Here is a 23,981-nt window from a genome sequence, read left to right as displayed (position 1 = left end):
AGAAGAATTTAATTCTAAAATTACAATTCCTTATATAGATAGATAGATGATAGATAGATAGATAGAGATTAACTCATATACTTTTACCATATACCAGAAAAAGTTATCCCAGTTATCTGGAGACTTGCATGGGAGCCAAATAAGTATTCAAAAAATAGAGCCAAACAGCTCATCTCCATACAGGTAATGTGCCCAAGTGCACCTGGTATAAATTGTCAAAACTGATCTTACCTTGAGCTCAGGTATTAGGGAGTCTTTTCTACAAATAGCTGAGTGGATACATGATATGGATACAATGAGAGATCCAGAGAGTTTTGAAAAGTAGAAATGCAGAGACTTAGAGAGCTATTACTCACAAATCACGAGGATGTTGATTTGCATGGATTGCCTTGGAGGAAGATAAAGTTGGGGGTCATGGAAATAATGTTTGAATTAAGAACAGAGAAAAGTAAGAATTGATGCATTAGAATGGCTTGATTGGGCAGTTATGGAGTGACCAAAAAAAAAAAAAAAAACACTACCATATAATCAAATCTCAATGAGCAAGGTTGGAGCCAAATTAGCTTTGGGATTTGGTAAAAATATTAAAGATACACTGAAAAGAGAGTCCTTATTTCTTTTTATCAGATACAACTAATGTCTATTTTAAGGTGCTTATCTGATGAAGGATAAATGATTGGTGTGTGCATAATTCTTGGCCAGTAGGAGCACATGGTATTTTGGTTCTGCAAGAGCAGAGACTGCTAGCTTCCCACATCCCTTCTTATGTATAACATTTCTCTGTTAGTGACATGTACCTCATAGTTTTCATCACTGTAATAATAAAAGCTATTGATATTTTGCCAAACTCACATTTTTTAGTTAAACAAGTCCATCTGCACCATAGATTCTTGTCAGTGATTAATATTTCTGTCTTTCCTTCCAGACTCTTGGTCCAGAAGGTATAAGGTAAAAATGGGGTCAGTCCAATGGAATGTGTGAAACCTCAATCAGATTTTAGGTTTAATTCATTTACTAATTTATCTCCAGCTTGAAGAGCAATCATTGTTATTCATCATCACTGTCATCATCATCATCCATAGGAAAACAAGGGTACATTAGTGGATCATCAACTAATGACATGTCTCCAGGCTGATACATTCTACTGATCGGTGTGCATTTCTTGGACAGGTACTCACAGTACTTCGGGATAAACATCTGGCCCATTATTTAGAACATTGGAAGTGAGTGATTTCATGTCGGGACTTGAAGAGACATTACACATCTGCATAGCTAGAAAGGAGCTGGTATTCTGTTGAAAGAAGATGAATGAAATTCTACAGGAGTGTTTGGGGGAGAGTGACTATGGACAGTACAGCCACTCCAAAACCCTTTTCATCCATGAGAGAATAATAGAGGATAGAAATCTGACAATTGTACATGGTGTTTACCCCAAGGGTAATCCTACTGTTAAGCATAGCAGAGTAATCCTAAAGGATGACAGTGACTTGTCTCTATGTTCCAAGAGACACAGTACAATGATATCCAAGCCAGGCAATAGCAGTTGTCTTTCATTTGTGCCTGTACCAAAAAGAAAGTCACTACAAGTTCTATTCTAGGTGATTGTCTTTACTCATGCGAATGAATACTCACCTGCCACACTCCTGTTTCCATGAAATGTTGCCCTGAAAATTCTCCATTTAAAGCTTCCATCAAAGCCTTGTTCTCCTGAATTAAACTGAAAATTTGGTTGAAGGTCTAGGATGGAGAATGTCCTTTTAACATTGATACCAGTGTGTTTCCTCTGTAGTTTGTGTCTCACTTGACATGTTCTGTGATAAGAGTGTTGCCTTGTTTAATCTTGCAAGGTGGCCAAGGGAAGATTTCAGGGATTCCCCAAGAATAACTGCAGACCACAAGCCCTAATAAATCCCACCTGTTGTGTTACAGCTTCAAGAACATGACTCAACCCCAAGCCCAGCTGTGTTGTAATCACCATAATAGAATCCCATCATGTCTTTGAAGGCCTTGGTCAAAGAAAAAACAAGGGAACATGTGTTGCAGATCCAGCAAAAGGGTTATAAAGAGGGCTCCTTTCTCTGCCACTGTCCATTCTTGCAGAAATAGTCTAGTGGCTCTTCTAAGACTTGCCACTCTCCCTTGGTGCACAGAGCAGCCTTGTAACTTCTTCTAGGGCTTGCCACCCCAACACTAACCCAAATTAGTACCTTTCTTTCAATAAAATCTTTCTGTACTTCTTTTATTTTATTTTATTTTAATAAAATCTATCTGTGTTTATATTATTTATCTTGAAAATTTCTTTCCAACCTGTATTCATGCCATGAGAGAGGGGTTGAGAGGTCTCCTGTCTGGAGAGCTTATCGGTCATAGGAAAGCAGGTCTACAAAGAACATGTGCTTGAGCACCCAGGTCACTAAAGAACCACAAGGCAAAAGCACCTCTGAGTTGGTACATAGGTAGAATTCTTAGTCATAAGTGCCACTTTACAAAGTGGGCCTTGACTAACCACTTTGTCTTGGAAGGGTGATAACAGTGCACTAAAGCATGAATAGTCATAGTAGAGATACTAGCTATAGTCTAGTAGGTATTGTTAGATGTCTACCAATGGGTATCTGGTAGAAGTTAGCATGTTTGAAAGAGAAAGATTCTATCCAAAGGGAGTTTGTGTGCACTGTGTTCACTTGGCCCACTGAAGCCTAAACATTCCTCTTTGCCGGTGTGTTAGCATGTTAATTCAGAGGGGTCTGGGATCCAGTATGGAAATAGCCTCTGTTTTGCTACTCTATACCATTAGCCAGGATTGTACACCCCAAAACTCCAGACAATGTCCACAGAGGTTTAGTAAACTCCACCTACCCATTCTTATCCCCAAAAGACATAAACCCCTTCATCTTGAGCAGTTGTAGAAATAGGGAAAGATAACACCAATGCCACCAGAATCTACAAGGCTGGGCCAGACTATTCCCACACCCTGCTGCTGGAAAAAAGCTGGGGTTGTCTAGCATCTGGGATGAGGGTGTGGTGGGAAGGCAGAGGAGCACAAAAAGAAGTGAAGACAATAATTTCTTCTCTGTTTTGCTAGCGACAGCTGGAAATAAGACCACTCCTTTCCAAACATTCTGACTCCTCTCGGGTAGAATCGACTCTTGAAGATAAAAGTACAATGAATCTTGAGTGTTCTGGCTCTGACCTCATTTCTGTCCTTTGGTATATCTTCTACTATCTATTTATTTATCATCTATCATCTATCTATCTATCTATCTATCTATCATCTATCTATACCTGGGGTTACTTCTGAGCTATACCCCAACCTTTTTTTGTTTTGAAACAGGATCTTAAAAGGTTGCTAAGAGTCCTACTACATTGCTGAGACTGTCCTACACCTGAATCCTTTTGTCTCTGCCTCCAAGTACTGGAATTTTAGGTATGTGTCACCACATTTAGCTCTGCTAGCTACTTAATTCTCAAATTCACCCAGAACAGGTTGGAATTACTTGAACAGTATTTTGTACAAAAATATGCTCCTCATCTCTATTTGTGACTAGAGGGAAGATTTGGTGCCAGGAGACAGAGGACTGGTTGACTGGATTTGGGATTGTTTAATCACCTCCATGTTGGGGTGTTGCCTACCAGAAATAATCAGACCTCAGACCCTTTTCCATGGCGGGATTTAAGGTTTCCCCCATTAGGCTTAGCATGCTGCTAGGAGCTTGGCCAAAACCTTTCAAAGGCATGAAAGAAGCAGTCTACCAGATGCCTACTTCCTTTGCTTCTGACAGGAGGATGGAGAAGGTCTCATGTCCCTCTTGTCTGACATTAGAACAGAGGCTACAGAAAACTTCCATCATTCAAGGGGCCAAGATCCCTTCCCCCTCCCTGACCTCTGAACCCAAACAGGCAGGCTCTGCCCTCTCCCTCCCCTGCTGTAGAATGAGGTACCACACCACGTAAAGAGGGACATGGAACACTTTTTAATGTCAAGTCAGAGACAACCCTTCCCTCCCCTATCCCCAATCCCACTTTCCCTCATCACATCCAGAACCCCTCCCCGAGACTCTCTGGTTCCCAGACTTCGGGGGAGGAAAAAAAGGATACCTAAAAACTGCATTTTTCTTCTCTTTCATACACACTCACACGAAGGTGGGCAATTAAATAAAATAAACCAAGAGGATTAAATTCTCCAGTGGTCACAAAGGCATCAGGGATTCCCGTAATGGGCTAAAGCAAGTGGTTACTGACGGTTTAGTTTGTTCATTTGCTTGCGTCTGTTAATGCCCCCAGGCAGGACTGAAAAGCCAGGCCTCCTGGAACAGCTGGCCTTGGCCTCAGAGAGCCACACCTGGAAAAATGCTGTGCCTGGTATTAGTTGTTGTTGCTGTTTTTCTTTTTGCTTTTTATAAATGTCTCTGACATGTAAATAACCCAAGAAAATAAAAAGGCAGGAGCTGATTACACAATTACCAGTAAACTCTATCATCTTTTAGAAGATCAACACACAGCTAACGCCATATACAGCATGCAGTAATGTCTGAGGAGGGACCCTGCTGGGAAATCAAATGGCTAGAACTCTAACAAAAAAAATATATGTATATATATACTGTATAATATATGTCATCAAAGGAAGCATAGCCAACAAACCCAAGATACAGTGTAGATCAAATTTCCATTTCTAAACAGTATGTAGATAGCATAGTATTGTCTGCATGAAATGCCAGGATAAGGAGGAATCTGTAGCGCTGGTGGAAAAGTTGATTAAACTGGATGTGTTTTGGTGGATATCTCAAATCCTCACCAGGAGTTTAATGCCTGGTGCATGGTTCACCAGTTGTAAACCTAGTAAAGAAGTACACTATAAATTTTAATGTTTAACAGACACATTTCTCTTCACCCTTTCATGTGTGTAATTTTTAGTTTTGTCTTGTTTTTGCACTAAGTTCTAGACTCATATCAGAAAATATCATTACGAAAATTAATAATGAATCAGAATCCCTTATTATCCATGATGTCCATGTGTGAAATGGAAAAGAAAAAGAAATGTGTAACAATATCTTTTGTGACTATTGTTTGTGGGATTGTTGTTGCTGTCGGGCTGTCTTGTTTCCTCTTTTTAAATTTCACATTTTATGACACACGCCGTGGTGGCACAGTCTACCAAAGGGCCTGCCGCGGCACATCTGGACCTTGCATCTCACTCTGTGTTCATCTCTACTGACGGATGGAATTTGGATGGCCGACTCCAGAATGTTCCATGAGGGGCGCACTTTAATGGGCAGAGTGGCTGAGCCCTTGCCCAACCTGGCGACAGAGAGGTCACACAGTGTAGCTTGCAGGTGGGCCCAAGCCAGGTGTGCATTCTTCCCATTTGGGAAAAGAAAGGAAACTCAGTGGTACCTAAATATCTGCAAGGCAATTTTCAATTTCCTCTTTAAAACATTTTTTTTCTTTCCCAAAGTATTCTTTGTTCCCCTCCCTCGAATTTCTGTCCCGTTAGGCTGTGTTTCTCCGAATTTCATTGGATTCTTTTGTTGCTGTCGTGTTGCCGTTGCGGTTGTGATGGCCGGTGAGGTGGCGGCAGCTTTCCCCGCGGGGAAGTGGCACTCACATCAAAATTTGAGGAGCAGGTGTAAGACCAGAAGAGGGAGGAGCCAAATGCAGCCTGCCCTCCTTGATGTCCCGTTGCTCACTTCGCTGACAGCCCCTGGGCCTGCGGAAAGAACACACTGGTCATGATCTGCCTGAAGTAGGGCAGAGAATGCTCCATGAGGGGTCTGGTCTTGTGTCTTTCAGCTGGACTCTCTAGGCAGAGCATCTGCTGATCCAGCCCCAGCATTAGAAATGAACTTTCTCCAGCTTAGACCCCACAGACACAGTGTGCAGGGGGAAGTCTCCCCTTGCAACAGGAGAGAACAGGAGGCTCAGGTTAAAGGGTCCTGCTGGCACAGACTCCGTTACTGTGTTGTAACATGCAAAGGACACTGCTCAGGGTCAAGTTTAAGAAGATGGCAGGTTAATAAGTATCCTATAGAGAGCTTCAGCAAAGTGAGACCCTTGTGTTGTTTGCATTATTACCTAGTCCCTCCTGAGCTCTGCCTGCCTAGACCATCCACACCGCCCTCCAGCTGCTCAACCTGTTGTTCAGAAAGGACCTGTTGGACACAACAATCTGTCCGCCGGCTGTTGCTGCATCGGCACAGAGTCAGTTCTGTCAATCACTCTGTCTCGGGGCAGGGTGCTGGGTTCCACCTGCAGCTCTTGGCCTCCTCCCCATCTGGATGAGGCAACAGCAGGTGCAACCCATAGATCATATGCCTGAAGGGCCCAAACCAGCCCATGTGGAGTGGAGGTAGGACCAAGAGAGAAAACAGAAGGGCTTTTTTTATGTGAATATGAATGTAATTGGGGACTTATGTGGAGAATGAGGTACAGAACCTGCCTCAGTGTATGTCTATAGGAGAAGGGGAAAGAGAGGGCACATTTCCCTAGAAGGTATACATCAGCCTGACCTGTAAACAAATATTCTTTCAGGTAAGGCCAGACACAAGAGTAAGGAGAACTATAAATTCATAAAATATCCCAGCAGCTTCTCTTTTGTTGTGAAGCATAAGCTTTGGTGCTACTGTAACCCTTGTTGCCAAGAACCCCCATAACAAATGGAACTATGATTTTTGAATAGTACTTATGTTTGGATACTCTTATGATTTAGGTGCCCATCACACCAGGACACCTTGACAGACTGGAGGTGTTTGCACATTCTGTATTGCACTGAATTTAATGAAGGTAATTAAAGCTGATGGCCATACTCAATTTGTATCCTTATCAGATGGGGAATAGGGAACAGAGACAGAACCTGTTTAACTGACTTGGATGCTCAGTATTGGAGTCACTTCTGGTTAATTCATATCAGGATCAAACAGGGCTTCTTTATCCAATATGGGGTTATGCAATCATAGGGTTTTGTCAGGTTCTAGAACTTCTGATGTGGGGGCACTACCCATAGAGTTTTATTTCTTAGTTCTTTGGAATAAATCTTTGATTTGGGGTCAGGAGTGAAATAATATTCAGAAATTTGACATGAAGCAGGCTGCCCAAACTCTTTTTTCCCTGGAGTCTGGTTCACAGTATTCTCAAGGCCAGACTTCTTGACAATATAAATCCATTCTGAGACCCGAGGAAATCTGGTCTGCTCTCTACTCTGCAAGGAGGTGAACCGCTGTGTAACAGAAAACTGAAGACATCCTCATGGAAACAGGTGGCAAAGCATGGCAGTGAAAGTCCTGAGGACTTACAGTCAACTGCTTGTCCTTTAGGATTAACCACTTATTGTTGTCTCCTAGAATCTTCCTATTACAATTCCAAACAAGCCTCCCCCAGAAACTCCCTCTTTTATTTTTATGTGGATCATATTGAAAATGGCATATATTCACACAGTGCTTGATTCCCTCCCCCTGCTTCCCTTCCCCCCTCCCCACAATGAGTGTCCAGATTGACCATGCTACCTTCACACTTATCCACATATTCAAATGTAGCTCCTCCAGTTAATCAACCTCAGCCTTCTTCCTCTCCTATGCTTCCTTTCTAGCTTTGCTGAGGTTTCCCCTACATTATCTGGAGTCCCTCTGGTATCACTCATACTCCCTAGTCTGGGCATATTAGAGAAAACTTATGTACCTTTTCTTTCTGTGCTTGGCTGATCTCACTTAACATAATTCTCTCTAGGTCTTTCCATCTTCTTGCAAATGACATGATTGTGTTCTTTTTTATTGATGAGTAGAATTCCATTGTGTGTATTTCCCATAATTTTGCAATCCACTCATCTGTAGAAACTCCCTCTCTATATCCATGTGTATATAATGTGTATATCATGACCATATACACAGCACTTCCTTGGAGCCAAGAGATAGAAGCCATTTCCTAGCACCTTTAAGAGTGAAAGGCTCAGTTTCTCTCCTTAGAGAAAGTTCCTCCCCTCTGGGCCATGCTCTAAAATCCTTATCACTAAGACCTTGCCTGAGACTAAGGACTCTAAGATACAAAGATTGCTTCTGAGTCCAGCTGGCCCAGCAGCATTTGTGGGGGCCAGGTTCCATGTCTTCCCTGGACAGACTGGAGGACCACATTCCATCTTCCTCATTGCTCATTGCCCAGCACAACTCCAAAGGAATCCAACACTCCTGGCACACTGTGCACACAGAACTGTCAGCACATGACCTTTCTCTTTTATTCTTTCATCTTTTTTGAACACTCACACAGCTTGAAAACCCACTCCTTATTCAGTCCCAGTATACTCAGCCTCTTCTTCCCAGCTCCCTGCTAGGGCCAAAAATATTCCCAGTGGTAAAAAGATGAAGAATAAATGCCAGATCCCAGAGAGCTTCAACGGGCTGCCTGCTTCTCTCCTGAAATCTCTCTTGCAGAGCTGACCAGGGAAAAAAAGAGTCATAAGCCAGATGTGTGGCCCAACAGAGGCCTTGATTGGCTGCCATGCAAGAAAAGGCAGAACATCTTGTTTCTGGTTAGGGAACCGTGCAACTCTAGAGACAGCAGTGACCTCACAAAGGCCTCCCAGTGTACGGCACAATGGCCCGGTGGCTCTGCCAGGTGCCATCTCTGCACCCTTGTTTAATCGCATTGCTATTCCCCTTAGCATTCTTTTGTGGCTCTGCTTTCTCCTGGAAAACATCACAGGGAGTCGTGTAGACAGGTCAGAAAATTCTTCCCAGGGAAAATAGAAGGTCACCTAGTGCCTTCCAACAGCTCCTCTTGTTCGTACCATTGTCCTGGAAATGCCTATGGGGCTTCTCAGGTCTGTGGAAGGACTGGCACTGGCTGTGCATGACCACATCCAATCTGCCCATTTCCTCACCCCCCCCCCCCACACACACACAGGCCATCCTTCACTTTCTCAAGACCCCGTTTGTCTCTCCAGCCTGTCCTAGATAAAACTGGAGAGCAGAAACAGGAAGTAGCGGCAGCTCCTGAGGCCGTGGACTGCATACAGAAAAACACACCAGCTGGGCCTGGTTACCTACCACCTGGACCCCTCAACTTAGTTCTTTATGTTTACTCCAGAAAGACCTGTCTAGAGTTGCAATTGATCCTGCTGCTAGTCTTCATTCTACAGCCTTAACAAGATGCCCCGTGTCATAGCAGAGCATGCACTACAGCACATGATATGCCTGGTCTCTGCCTTCTTGGCCTCTCTTCCCAGGATAGCTTTTTGGGTGCCACTGTTCCCTGAGTTCCACACAGGCATGCGTACACACATGGGCGGGTACCCTCTTGCCACAGTATCTTTCTTTCCCACCATTACATGCTTTGTCCCTCTATCTGTCTGAAATGTTATTTAATTCACTTCTACTCCCTGTTATAGCCCCTGTCTGGTCTTTTGTCACCTCCTCCAGGCAGCCTCACTTGATTTGCTCAGGCTTTCTTTCTAAGTACTATGTGCATCTTTCTGTATTCCAATTATCTTCATTGGTGTGATATGTTTTACTTTTCTGGTATGTGTCTCATCAATGTGTGACAGGTATTCACTAGATGCTCATTGACAGAAGGAAATAGTATGGTGACTTAATCTGACATGTGCACATTTACTCTGCCCTTGTGCTTTTCTTTCTTTGAAGATTATATTTGCAAAAATAAAAATTAAATTAAAACACAAAACAAAGTACTTTTATTCTACTTTGCCTCAATTTTATTTTCCAGATACCCTTCCTCTATTTTTCTACCTCTATCTAATAAAAGTTGTTGAAAATTTTGGTGCCTAGAAACTATCTACAAGAAGCAAAGCCATGTGGTCTAGGAATACAGGAACAAAACTTGCATCTGGAAAAGTATCTATCACAGCACCTAATGACACTCATGCAGGAGATGAGGATAATTATTTCCCTTACAATAGGTGGAAATTTAACTTCAGATAGCTTAAGTGGCTTTCCCAAGGTCCCTTGACTTCGATCTCCAAATGCAATTTTCTTCCCACTAACTCAGAACTGCCTCTTTGTAACTCATGATCTTTAGAGAATAAAGAGAAGGAAGAGTGAGGCCAGTGGGCCTGCCCTAACTGTGCACTGGCTAACACGGGCTCCAACAATCTGTGGCTGGCTCATCCCATGCTGAATGAATGCTATGTGCAAGAATGCTAGGAGATGAGGGCCTTTTGTCCAGGCAGGCAGGGATCACAGTGTCCTTTTGGAGCCAGCGCTGGCCAGAGTCACAGCTCAGCCCATCTGCCTGGTGACATGGCCACACAGATGAGGCCTCTGTTCCTCATCCAGCCACGCCTCCACTCCACATTGGATGCCTTTATTGCTTCTATCTCATTAGAGAGCTGCAAAGGCCTAAAGAGACTAATTACCAGGACAGTTAGGGTCCCAGAGAACTGTGATGAGTGTCAATTATCCAACGGAAACATCTGGTAAGAATGAACGCCTCAAATAAGACACATTTTATTCCTAGCCAAGTGACTCACCCCAGAACCTCCCTCTTCCTCCCACTTCCCCTCCCTCCCGCCACTTCCCTTCCAGCTCCAAGTTAGAAAGAGAGAGAAAAAGAGAGAAGGGGCTAAGCAAAGGGCAGCATGCGAGGCCAAGGTCTACTGAGATCATTGCATTAGAGCATCTGTGTGCAAGGAAAGAGGCAGGCCCGGTGCTGAGGAGCCCAGAGACTAAGCTATTCCAGGCACTTTCAGGTGCTCATTAGTGCTGCCAGCAAGGACATGTTAGACTGGTGTGAGTGGAAGCTACCCAGAGAGGATGGGATGTCCTTGGGGATGGTGTGGACCTAGGTTGACCTGAAGATACTCAGGTGGAGGGAGGCTCCCCTCTGGGCTGCTTCCTGGAGTGAGCTCAGAAAAAAGGCAAAATGCTGGAGGAAGGTGAGAGTTTTACATACCCCACCGAGGCAGCAGCTGCCTGAAAAAGAAATATACCAACCTTTCCAAGGGGTCATAGCTGTAGTTTTCACTTCTAAAAGAAATGAAAAACAAGCCACTGTTATGGTAGAAGTAGTTGGAGGTGCTCACTCTATCCTCAGATGGTGTTAGGAATACATGGGCACTCCTGGCCTGCGCGCTTCCCCAGGCCTCTTGTATCTACTTCTTGCTGTTCTGATCACGAGGACTCCCTTCAGCATTCTCAGGGAGCTAAGAGTAAATTGGAAGCTGAGGAACGGTATGAATGACGGTCAGAGTGGACCTCTGAGTGGGTCAGATTAAGTCACCATACTATTTTCTTCTGTCAACGAGCATCTAGTGAATACCTGTCACACATTGATGAGACACATACCAGAAAAGTAAAACATATCACACCAATGAAGATAATTGGAATACAGAAAGATGCACATAGTACTTAGAAAGAAAGCCTGAGCAAATCAAGTGAGGCTGCCTGGAGGAGGTGACAGAGTGGACCATAGACTGAAGCAGTACCAAAATCTCCACTTGGTCATAGAAGGAGATGCAGCCACACCTCTGCAGCCTGTGGTGCCAAGTTCATACTTCTCTTCAGAACAACTTTCTTTCTTTGGTCATCAGACGACCTCCTAGTTCATGGATGTTGAACGTCTTAAGTATCAAGTTCACTCATACAGATGGATTTATATTCCAGCAATTTGAATGTTGACTCCCACAATAGATTTAAAATATGAAGGTTTCACCTGCATTTATTTATACATTTTATAAAAACAGGTAAATTAGCTTCCATGTTCCAGAGGAGCCCAGATCTTTGATATTTGGCTTCATTTGATGAGTCAGACTATACCAAGCCAAATCCGTAGGGCTTCACCTCTCTAGAGGCACCCAAGGTAGTAAGACCCACATCGTGCTGCTAAAGGTACACTTGCTGGCCGCCCAGTAGAAATGCCAGAAACCATCTCCTCCCTGTGGGCTCTATCATGAACCATTGCTAATTCACCAGCTTCAAACTCTCAAAACAATCTATTGAGCCTCCCCACCTCTAGTGCTAGTAGGAAATGTCTTACTTGACATGAATTTATGATGATCTCTAAATTTTTGCTCCCCTTTAATTAGGAACTTCTGCAATTGTTCTTCTGGATATAAGAAAGGTAAAAATGGTATTATAATGGTCTTCATTAAAGGACTGGCTTAGGATCCTTTTTTCTATGTAAAGGCCCTCATATAGAAGGATAATTTAGATATAACTCCTCAACAAAATCAGCGTTTTTTTTTTTCAAAATCAGATGAATACAAGCTCTCAATATACTTTTTAATGGCGCCTGACATATGATTTAACTGGATATTGCTAACCCTAAGAAGCCATTCTTAACATATGAATATTTAAGAGACTGTCTATAGCCAAATGTTCTGTAACTGAAGGAAGAACTGGCATGAGGCTAGATGGTAGAAAACAACCAGAAGTGAATGCCCCATGTTGTCTGCACATTTACCAAGAACAGTCCCTTGGAGTAACTATTGGGCCCTTTAACCTGCCCATATCCCAAGTAGAGACTATTTTCATTAATTGTATCAATCAAATACTGTTGAGTTATGAGTCTCCTTGTGCCAATTAGAATAATCAAAAGGTCAGTCAGAAGAGAGACTTGGAGGGATCAAGCTATTATAAAACTTTTAACCCCAAGTGGATTAAAAGGATCTTTTCCGCAGTGGTACAAATGCCACAGCTGGTTCAGACCTTCAGAGGAGGAACACAAGGAAGGTTCTGTTTGGCATTCGGGACTATCAGGTAGAGGGGAAATATTGAAGAAACAGGCTCCTGCTCTAGATACCAGCAGACTTTGTCTATATAGCAAATATCTGAAAATATTTTACTTGTTCTCATTTAGATTTTTCCCCCTGCTGGATCTTCAACAAAAACTACTTGATAGAAGGTCAACTTTAGCATTCAGAAAGCTAACGGACAATTTGATAGTCATCTGTGACCACAGCTAGAATATGTCCTTGGAGCTTTTCAGGTAGCAGTGTTTCAACTCTTCCAGTATAAACAGTGTTCTTTTATCTCTGCTTATAACACAAAGGGGGAATGCAGTCAAGACACTTGTTATGTTGATTCTGTGCTCACCATGCAGCACCCCAGCCCATTCCCTTTGATTTGGTGCTAAGAAGCAATACAGAAGCCAGGAGTAGTGGCAAATGCCTGTTATCCCAGTACCTAAGCAGGCCTAAATAGGAGGATTTCAGGTCCGAGGCCAGCCTCAACAACTTAGTGAGGCTGTCAACAACTTAGCCTCAAAGTAAGCAATAGGGCTGAGAGTGTAGCTCAGAGGTAGTACCCTCTGGGTTCAATCTCTAGCACCATAATAAATACATAAGTATACATAAATGCTTGGCACAATCCTCCAGATCATGACTAACAGTCTTCTGTTGGCTCCTACTTCTAAGAACACAGATTTTCCTAGAGTCTTCAAAGCTATGGAGACGTAAGTTCAAATCTTTGAGTGGCATCTTGCTATCAAGAAAACTATCCTTGATGATCCAAGCACATATTTTTTTCATCAGCAGCCTGGGCTTAAATTTTATTGATATCTTTGTTATTGATATATTCTGAAGAAGTGAGATAGAGTGGTAAAATATGGTCAAGAGAAAGAGAAAGAAAAAGGAGAGAAAAAGGGAGGGAAGGAGGTAGGGAGGAAAAAATAAGAACAGAAAAAAAGGGAAAAAATTCCTACATGTACCCTAATTCTCTGAGTAAGTATCCAATGTGTCTTTCAATTCATAAAGTGTTTTGTTTTGTTTTTTTTAATGCTGGCAAAAGTCAACATACATAGCTAAATCCAAGCATTCAGCAAAGTTCTGGGCTGCTGTCTAAACTGAAAAGGCAGGATGAGAATGGATATATAAGCCTTCTAAAAAGAGAATAAGGAACGTTTTGCATCTAATGTTATTTTAACTTACTTACCTTACTTAAGCCATAGAAATGTTAGCTGCTAGATGCCCTGGTGGCATGGCCTAATTAACTATCTTTAATCCTCTACAGGGAAGAACTGATCATCTTTTCTGTTGATTGCAATTTTTGTCTGATATCTAGAGTTTATTTTTGTTCCCTATCCTTTGATAAATTGGTTTGATGGTCACTGTGAGGTTTACAGGCATTAATCAGCCTACCTTTCCCAGCCCACAGATAGCATCAAATCTGACTTAATGCCTAGAAGATAAAAGACAAAGGGCTAGCACATGGGAAACAGCAGACCGAGCCGCTGAGCTTGCATTGTGGGCTGGCACACTGGACTGCGCCGAGGTTCCATGAGGGATGGTCGCACAGCCCCACGTCCTTATTTATCATTGCGAGAATCCTGCACCACCAAATATTAATATGAGGTGACATGCAATCTGTTGTGTTTGCAGAAGGGAGGCAGAGAAATACTTCAATGGTGGCAAAAAAATGCTGAGGAAGAATGAAATTCTCTTATCAAAATCCTTCAAGCCCATCCAGATATTGGGTAGCAAAATAGCTCTGAACTTCTCTTAAAGCCAAGTGTTCCCTGTCAGTAGAAATCTATGCATTCATATAAATCTTTCTTGTATTTCTCAGATAAGATGAGCATAACTTGGAGGTACTTTCTGAGAAAACAGGTAGCTCTCTATTCTACTGGGGACAAGAAAAGAAAAGAGGGGAATGTAGATAGACATGAATAAGGTGAAGGTGCCCAGGTATAAGGTCTGTTTCCTCTAAAACATCCCTAGTCATGTAAGAGTCTAACAGCTACACTGAAGACCACATGAATATAACTGTCAGAAAATTCAAGATGTCTGCAACCTACAACTTTCATCTTGACCCATTACCTACACCCAACAAGTAGGTTGGTGGTGCATGATAAAACATCTCCAGAGTTTAATTATAAAGTTGGCATAAAGAGCCCCTCACCTAAATAAATCAGTTCACAAAAGGAGAGAGGTGAAACATCTGAGCTTTGTCTCAGCAAGTGGATCCTGAAAATGATGTCTCCAGCTCCCAGAACCATGCTTTGCCACCAGTTAAAGTAATTTGTATTATTTTATTTTCATTTCTGGTTGTTTTCATTGCTGATGGCCTTGGTGTGCATTGATCTTCCTCTATCAGTTAACTATAACTGCAATATTAGTTTGTTGGAAACTATAACCTGAGTTTCTATTTTTTCCGAGAATAAAATTATAAGTGGTCGGAACTATCTTAGTCACTTTAAAAGCAGACCTGACGAGTTATCTATCATAGATCTAGTCTTTCACTTCCCTTATACTACCATGTTAGATACTTTTTAGTGTTCTGTTTCATATCTGTGAATATGTCACATGAGGATTTAATAAACATAAGTGGAATGGTAAGTTGAATCTGAATACATCTATATTGACTTTCCTTTTTCTTCCTATCTCCTTGTTTTCTTTTTCTGTCTATGGCTCATCATCGTGGTGCTATACATCACTAAGGTGAATAATGCAGCCCTGACTCTTTTCATGATAAAAGCATTTTTCCTCCACTGCCAAACAGCTCTTCACATAATTCATTTCTTTCTTTCTTCTCCTCCGCCTCCCAGGTCTAAGGCTTTTCTTCAATGATTGTGTGCACAGCTAGAATGTGAATGGGCAAACTGGATGAACAGTGAGAATGGGAGCAGACAAAAAGAACAAGCAGGTAGAACATTAATGCAGGAACAAGGTTGAGGTGGGAAGAGGGAGGTTAGAAGACTGGGCTAAGAGGTGAGAGGGTCATTCTTCTCATTGTTTTTATAGCTGTCTACCTGCTGGACTATTATTGCTAGGCCCAGCACTGTCCTGAAGAGGAGAATAAAAGCACACAAAAGGGCCCATGTTTATTCTACTGCTCATCCTGAATGCTTAGTTATGTTCTTAATGAGTCACTCACACTAGGCTAGTGAACATGAGAAAAATCAGAAGGGATGTGCAAAGAGTGGTGAGAAATGCAGGAGTCATGCCTGGTGAATGGTTTGAAGTGGAAGGGTATGTCAGGGCTGGGGAGAAGGGAATGTGAAACATGAGCTGATGCACCCTTAGGATGATTCATGGAGGGAATGTCCTCCACAGAGGGAAGTCCTTGTCTTTTGGCTTGTATCAACAGATTCAAAATGTACCTCTCTTCAAATGTATTTTCATTTAAATTCAGTTGAATATTGGAACAACTTGGTACAGTAGATAAGGCAGATCTACTTCAGGTTTTAGAAGAGGAAATGAGGTCCAAATAAAATTTCAAGGGCAGAGAACTACTGGAGGTGAGTCCCTAACCTGGAAGTGAGTGCTGCCCCCTCCAGATCATTGCTATCTTGTTGGCAAAAGTGTATTCTACAGCTGCAACATGCCCACCTTCTTCCAATGAAGTGCCATGTGAACCAGCTGAAGGAACCATTTGATGGAATATTTTTATCATCATGTGCATGTGTTTGATTTTGTTGCTGAGGGCCCAACAATAGCACTCATTATGAGAACTGCTTAGGTGGTTGGCATTGTCTTCTTATTGGTCGTATTTATTCTCTTAGCCTTCATACTGATATTTGGGTTTTGATATTTAAATTACATTTTGTTTTCTTTCTCACTCCCAACCCTCTTGGGGCACTGTGGGAAAGGGATGAACAGAGAAAAGAAAACTATCATTGGACTCTCACCAGATCCCAATAACTCTCTTAAGTATCCTTCTACCACTGTCTTTTATGCAACTTCACTGATAGGAGTGTCAGGTAATGCACAGCAGGGGAAAGGCAGAGAAACAGGGACTGTGGGATTGAGGGAGAGGAGAGAAAACAGAAAACAAGTGGGATACTGACCTTGCAACAAAGTTGAGCTTGTGGGCTCATTTAGTTCTATATCGGGTGAGGGACATACAGGAGAGAAAAATGAAAACAAACACATATTATATACAGTAGCTATATATTTGTCATATATAGTTTGTATACTTTCTTTCACAAGCATTTCTGGGGAAATGGGTAAATAAAGGAAGACACAGAAACCAAAGGTGATAGGGAAAGGTGCACCAAAAGAAACACTGAAATGCTCCGTTTTCATATGTGGATGAGATGGCGGGGAAGGGAGGGAGCTAGACACACTGTTTATCCAGGGCAGATGAATTCACCCTTAGCTTGTGCAGAGAAGAGCTACTGATTTGATAATAAATGGCCAAAGTATTTTTCCAGATTATATTTTTCTCCCACATCCTCAATTGCATTGTTTCACTTTGGGAGACCAAATCTGAGAACTTCTCATCCCATAGCACCAGGTGTTCTGTTCTGATTCTGCAATATCAGAGCAGAACTCTCAACTTCACTGCCAGTTCTGCAAGCCTAACGGGCAGGGGCTCAAAACCCGCATGGTTCTTCATGGTAATCTATCTCCTTTATCTTTTCTTCTTCTTTTTTTTTTTTTTTTTTTATTGTGGTGGTACTGGGGTTCCTGGAAGCCTTTCTACCGGGCCACACTCCCAGAACTATTTTATACTTTTTATTTGGAAACAGGGTCTCTTAAGCCAGCATGGCTGGTTCCGAAACTGTGTGATCCTCCTGTCTCCACCTCCCAAGCGTGGGGATTACAAATGTGTACCACCAGGCCTGGCTCCCCTTTTCCTTAAGTATCCCCAAAGACATTGTTTATGTTGGGAATTTACTGGACCAGAGCTCCTCTCTTTTCAATGCGCGGTCACATGGAAAGGGTGTGCAGTTGATAACGTAGCTGACTTTCTGTAATGCTATGAGAGAATGAACTTTATCACTAATTTTGTATAGTCACATAAAGTAAATGCAGCATTCCAACTGCACAAGTTTGTCTGACAGCTCTTAGAGAAAAATGTCATGAAAAATCCCCTAATAAATTTATACTTGCCAGAAGGCATCATTCCTAATAAGTCTCAGTAATAATAATGATGGGAAGCTTAATAAAAATAAGCTAAATACTGAACTAAGGAGCCACAATAATATGTTGACTAGACTTGGCTAGAATGAATGGTTTGGAAATGCTTAGCTTAAGCATTAATAAGGTTTTACTAGTTCTTTGAAATGATAGCACCCTTGCAGCATTTTTGTGGTCAGCTCCTCAGGAATGTTTTCTCAACTAAGGCTAGAAAATAGAATTGGTTTCTTATTGAGTAAATTTGAGAAATGCTGCAAACTTAATCTCCCTTTTAGAGGCTTAGCTCTGAGAGCTCCTATGATAAAGAGCATCCTGCTATGTGTACCCAATTTATCTTTTTGACCCAGTCTTTCTCAACTTGTTCAAATAGGTACTATCATTTTAATGTAGTTTTTAGAGAACTCCAAATTCCAGAGGGCTGACAATGGCAAAAACATACCAAATCATGCACAAGTTGAATTCTTTTAGACCAATAGGGGTTGGAGAGGGGAAGCCTAAGTTGGAAGTGCAATGCACAGGTCCACGGAAAAGGACATATTTATGACACATTCTTCTTTGCTTTTCTTGTCATAAATGCCAGTTAATTCACTCTTTGAAAAAAAAAAGTTTGGAGCTTCTCCCTATTCTCATCTTGAGAAGGCTTACAGGAAAGAGACTGGGGAATTTAGACAATAGTGATAAAGTCAATGGCAAGACCATTTTATGCACGTAAATTAGAAGAAACACGAGGTCCAAGGAGGAGGTGTACTTTGCAAAAATGAGGACCCCTCTAGTTTTGGGACCTGGGAGAAACTAAAGGGAAGTTTTGGGAGAGCTGTAGATTTGCAAGACAGGTCAAGGAGGGAATTGCTCCTTTCTAATCCTGGCCCTCTGTGCATGCAGACAGACAGCTGCCAAAGAACCAAAGAGGCCTGACAAAAGTGAGGGGAACTCATGACTATCCCTGTGTGAGACATGTCAGATAGATCAATCACTTTAATCACAGGTCTTCCCATTCTGAGCCTTCTCTTTTCAGCACTCTCAGATAAAGTGGGGCTATATTTTGTTTGCTGAACAGGAGGCTTGGGAGGGTGCAATGTGAAGGAGATAAGATATCATAATGGAATGTACATGGGCACCAAGGACAATGTGGAAGGGGCCGTGGCAATGATGAAGACCTAGAGGCTATGGGATTGTCCAGGAGTTCTCAGAATAATAAGAACACAAGCCCTTGTCAATTATCTGTCAAATTCCTTCCCTTTTTTCTTCACATCACATTCAAGAGCACTTCTTAGCATGGGATTTTGGGGAAACTGATTTGAAAAATTCCAGGCTCACCGAGCTTGGCAGGGTATGGAAAATATTTGTACAAAATGCAGCCAGAAATTTGTTCTGTGTTCTGTAGGGATGATCTGCATCCATCAAATGTTTAAAGCCATCTCCAGGTACCTAGAGCTCTGCCTGATGACACAGACAGGGATATAGTCTGACTTTTGCACAGACATTTTCCTGGCATTGTGGTGGGATATTCATAGTCTATCAGAGAGCTGGTTTACTTGGTTTTGGCACAAAGATGGTTGCCAAACACATAATGAAGGCAGAACAATTTGCTTTGTATGCATTAGTCCTTCAAAAAAGAGTTGCTTAGAAAATGAATACATGATGACTACATGACATATTTCAAGATGATGGTTTGGATGAATAAATGTTTAAATTCAGCCAGACAATATCCACTGACACACATGGGGCACTTGGAAAATCCTCATTATCTATATTACTTCCCTCTTGGAAGCTAATATTAATAAGCATTCTAAGGCCTGTGATTTTACTTTGATGAATATAATTCAGATTCTCCTATATCCCAGTGATAGAAATTTTTTTGAGAAAAGGGAACATGTTATATTAACCCAGTGAGCGCATTTTTGAAATAGTAAATACTCCTTTCTGGGCTTGTAACTATTTTACTCAATTATAATCCTTAAGCCAGTTTAGGAGATATCACTGAGAAAAAATATAATAATAAATGTAATTTTTGGTACTCCAAAGCCCTTCCCTCTCATTTTATGATTCTTCTCATTATAGAATGTAATGAGCATTCTTTTTCATTCTTGCTTTCCCAGTCCCAGTATATGCATCTTTCCCAACTGCTTTCCCAGCTCCTTCCCTCTGGTGACCCTTCTCCACTTCATACTCTTTCAGTGCTGAGCTCAGTGTATAGTCTCACCAAATAGTGTGATGCTGGCATTGGTGTGGCCAAGCTTGTTGGAGGCCACACATGTGTAGTTCCCATAGTCATGTTCAGAGACATTGAAAAAGATGAGTTTTGAGAGGAAAGGTCTGTTTTCCACTTTGACTCCCTTCTTTCCTTCAATCAGTCTAAAACAAAAAAAAAGAGACAAAAATGAAAACAGTCAGTTTCACTCATAGGAAAATAATGGACTCTAGATTTAATGTTCTTATCATCCCCCCATCTGATGTCATCACAGCCACTATTTGTTCTGCTCAATGATGCCATATACTCACACATATTAACACCTTGTATTTTCTTATATTTAATAATGGAGACACTGGAAGCAAGATATCTTATCTTGTTTTACCCATATTTAAGTTTCCTGAAGCCAAGTGTATCCTTTTCCCTTGCTTTACATACCTAATAGTCACACTACAATAATATACTCTATTAGCTATGTGACATTCAGAGTGGCATTATTCATGTCATAGTATTTATATGTATGGACTTATTTGATGCTGCTGATGGTGATAATGAGTATAGTGATGGTGATGATGGCAATACAACAATGAAGTTTTAAAGAGAAAGGTAACATGAGGGGTTTGAAAACAATGTGTTTCAAGTAACTGGGTAATAAGAGTTTTTATTAAGCATTTTAGGCATTCTACAGGTAAGATATAATTGTTTTGGCTAGGAAAAGGAGGACATAATCAGGAAGCAATTTCACATCAGGTGACTCTGAAGGCTTGAGAAGAGTGATCTGGTGAGACATATGATAAGGGGTCAGCTTGGAAGAGATTAGAAATTCCTAAGCACATGACCCTGTAGAGCCAGGAATCTCCCTGAGGAATCCAATATGGCAGGCCAATATGCCATAAGATTCATAGGCTACTAAAAACTTCCATAGATGATTATTTTGAAAGGGAGTTAGATATACTTAAAATCATGGATTGCATTACTGGGCAAGTGAAAACAGTAAAAAGAATAGGTAACAGCTATAGAATCAGCAGGTCAATTTCTCCATCTTGGGCTGTTGTCAGCAGAAAGTCCTTTTAGAACTGTGTATCTACAGAGGAATTTGAGATTTGAAACTTGTTTTTTTTTTTTTTCTTTTGAAAATTCTGAAATGTTCTATTTCAGAGAATAGGCTTTAAGCCAACCTTTCACTTTCCCTGAAACAATTAGTATTCTTTTCCCTAAAGCTAATTCTATGCTACAGAAAAGAGGAATACTTTAAGGACTAAATAGCCTTCTTCACTAAGAATCACAGGGAGCATGAACAAAAGCCTAAGTGGCTTTTTTGGGGGATGGGTTGGCCAGGACTTGCAGCAACTAAGTTATATCCAGGGTTACATACTAGAACTGGCTCAGGGGGCATGCACTGGAGTCAATGGGGGTATTAGAATCATCGAAACAAGAGAGAGAATACTTGAGGCAGAAATGGAAAGTGAAGTACAACAAGACCATGATGAGAAAATGTTTTGTTGACGTGAAATTGTTATTCAGCATAATGTGTTTCTCTGGCATTAGTTGAGAAAACCCTGCCCAGCCCTGGGTCACAGTATATTGTTAGCATAGAGAACTGTGTCATCATTATCAGAAGGCTTCACCTCTGTGAGATTAAATATGATTCTCCAGCCCTAAAACTTATAGTAACCATATCAGAATAGAAAAGTAGTTTCCAACTGGAAACAGTGAAGTCAGAAGGTTGGTTAAAAGAATGTCTTGGCTGGGCTTGGTGGTGCACGCTTGTAATCCCTGCCCTTGGGAGGTTGAGACAGGAGGATTGCACAGGTTTGAAGCCAGCCTCAGCTACTTAGCGAGGCTCTCGGCAACTTAGTGAGACCCTGTTTCCAAATATAATAGAAAACAGGTCTGGGAGTATAGCCGGGAGGTAGAAAGCCTCTGGGTTGTACCCCCAGTACCACACACACACAAAAAAAAAGAATGTCTTGATTTTTACTGGATATACTTTATTTTGGGAGACATACTCTCTCCAAGCTAAGTACAATGATCTGGCCTGAGTTCAAAGACTTCACGAAAATGCTAGCATTGTGCAAGTAGAACCCTGTTACAGTCAGAGGCCACTTTTGGATTTCCAGCTTGTTATACCATATTGGTCCTCTAGAGGATGCTGAACAAGGAGGCCCTACATGCAACAACCCAGGCCTCTGTGAGCTAGTCAAGGCATGGATCCATTTGCCTTTTTGATGGTGTTCTTGAAATGAGGAAGAAGCCTTCATGTCAGAACCAAGCAGTGAATTAGATTTCAACTTCATACTGGAAGTCTTACCCAAAGCAGGTTCCACCTTGACACCTGAAATGTTTTTAGATAAAAACCATGGAGGCTGGCCAGCAGCACTTTGCAACACTTTGTAGTTCCTGGGGTGACACACTTTCCTCTTCTCCCTGGGTTCACAGTTCCCCATCCCACACTGGTGCAAGGCTTCAGTCTCTTAATGGCATGCAGACTTTATTTTGGCTAATGTCCCTGTTGGATGGGTGGCCTTGACTAAGTACAGAGTGCCAGGTCCTTTCCCTTTGACTGATAACACATGCAGTAACACTTATGAAAGGTAGAGTGGCATTGTATAAAGCCAATAGACTTTAGAATTGGCTGTGATGGGGATCACAGAGGAAGAGATATTATTGAACAGACTGGTACCAAGAGGAACTGCAACTCCATTTCATGGAAGAACACTGGAAATAAGTAAATGAACAGTAAATGAAAAACAAAGCTAAACCAATGAAAAGAAAAGCATGGAAAATCCATTGGAAGAACTGAGACAGAGGAGGTATCAAATCTGTCTGAGTCTTTATCCTCCTAGGTAGATTCTGGATAGACAGGGGCCTTTTGAGGACCTCAACTGCTGTGCAAAGGAGAACTCTTTTTTCCCTTAGCTCAACATCTAACAAGTTTTTCTCTGTTTACCTCCATCTATTGTAAAATCTTAAATTTCTACTATATTTTGTTTCTAATTTTTACCCATAAATAACTAGAATAGCCAGGTGTTACTTGGGAGGCTGAGACAGGTGGGCATGTGTTCAAGACAGCCTCAGCAGTAATATAATGAGACTGTAAGCAACCTCATTAATCCCTGTTTTATTTTTAAATAAAGGGGCTAGAGGTTATAGCTCAAAGGTAGAAAGCCCAAGGGTTGATCTCCAATACCACCAAAAAATAAAAATAAAAAAAAGAAAGACAGGAGAAAGATATTGTGCTAAGTGAGATTAGTCATTCACAAAAAGTAAAACATAAGATGCTCTCCCTAATATGTAGAAGCTAGGGAGGAAAAGGGTCATAGGAGGAACTCTTTATGAACAAGGAGAAACCATAGATGAACAAATAAGGCTACCTAAGTGAGGGGGATTGGAGGAGAAGAAGGAAATTCCCTAATGTACATCATGTGCATTCACAAACATATCAAAGTCAATCAATAAGTCAAACATGAGAAGAAGGTATGGGGAAGGAATGGGGTGGGAACTGGGGAAGGGCTAAATGAGTGATGTGTGCATGTATGCCTCCATTAAGATGTATGTACTCCATTAAGATGAATGAGTATAATGCACAAATAAAAATAAAATAAATAAAACACTAGTGAAAAATAAAGAAAAGAATAACTGGGTATGAGTGCATACATCTGTAATTCCAGTACTTGTGAGGCTGAGTCGGGAGCATCACAAGTTCAAATACAATCTTAGCAACTGAGCAAGATTCTGTTTCAGATAAAGAACTGGAAGTATAAGTTGTAGTTAAAATATAATTAAGAATATAACTAAGGAATAGAATATTCCTGGATTTAATCTCCAATGCAAGAAAAATAATTATTTAGGTAAGTATTTAGGGTGTAACTGATTAATTTTCACTATTACATAGCTCATTGAAGATTAAGAAACTGATCCTGAAGCTCAACAAACTTTGTTTTTTTGTTTTTTGTTTTTTTTCTTTATTCTGGACCTTCATGCCTCAGCTTT

At 41.4% G+C, this 23,981-nt stretch overlaps 1 protein-coding gene across 6 annotated transcripts in view; it reads right to left on the bottom strand.

Annotated features, from left to right (window-relative positions):
* Window positions 1-5,603: 5,603 nt before the first annotated feature.
* NTM (neurotrimin) overlaps window positions 5,604-23,981 on the bottom strand; it is a gene marked incomplete at both ends in the record, with an annotated part of 1,054,156 nt that continues 1,035,778 nt past the window's right edge. For 2 of the 6 annotated variants that reach the window (XM_080696434.1, XM_080696435.1), the window contains 3 exons: window positions 5,604-5,704; window positions 10,932-10,964; window positions 20,001-20,152. In XM_080696434.1, the coding sequence (XP_080552560.1) occupies window positions 5,604-5,704; window positions 10,932-10,964; window positions 20,001-20,152 (286 nt within the window). Of the gene's footprint in view, window positions 5,705-10,931; window positions 10,965-16,722; window positions 16,759-20,000; window positions 20,153-23,981 lie in introns of all 6 variants that reach the window. The other 4 variants (XM_080696436.1, XM_080696437.1, XM_080696432.1 and 1 more) reach the window with 3 other exon arrangements.

This window comes from Muscardinus avellanarius (genome assembly GCF_963383645.1).
Source record: "Muscardinus avellanarius genome assembly, chromosome: 1".
In the NCBI taxonomy this organism is placed as follows: Eukaryota; Metazoa; Chordata; class Mammalia; order Rodentia; family Gliridae; genus Muscardinus; species Muscardinus avellanarius.
Note: the sequence above shows the minus strand (reverse complement) of the source record. Positions and strands in the feature narration are given on the sequence as shown.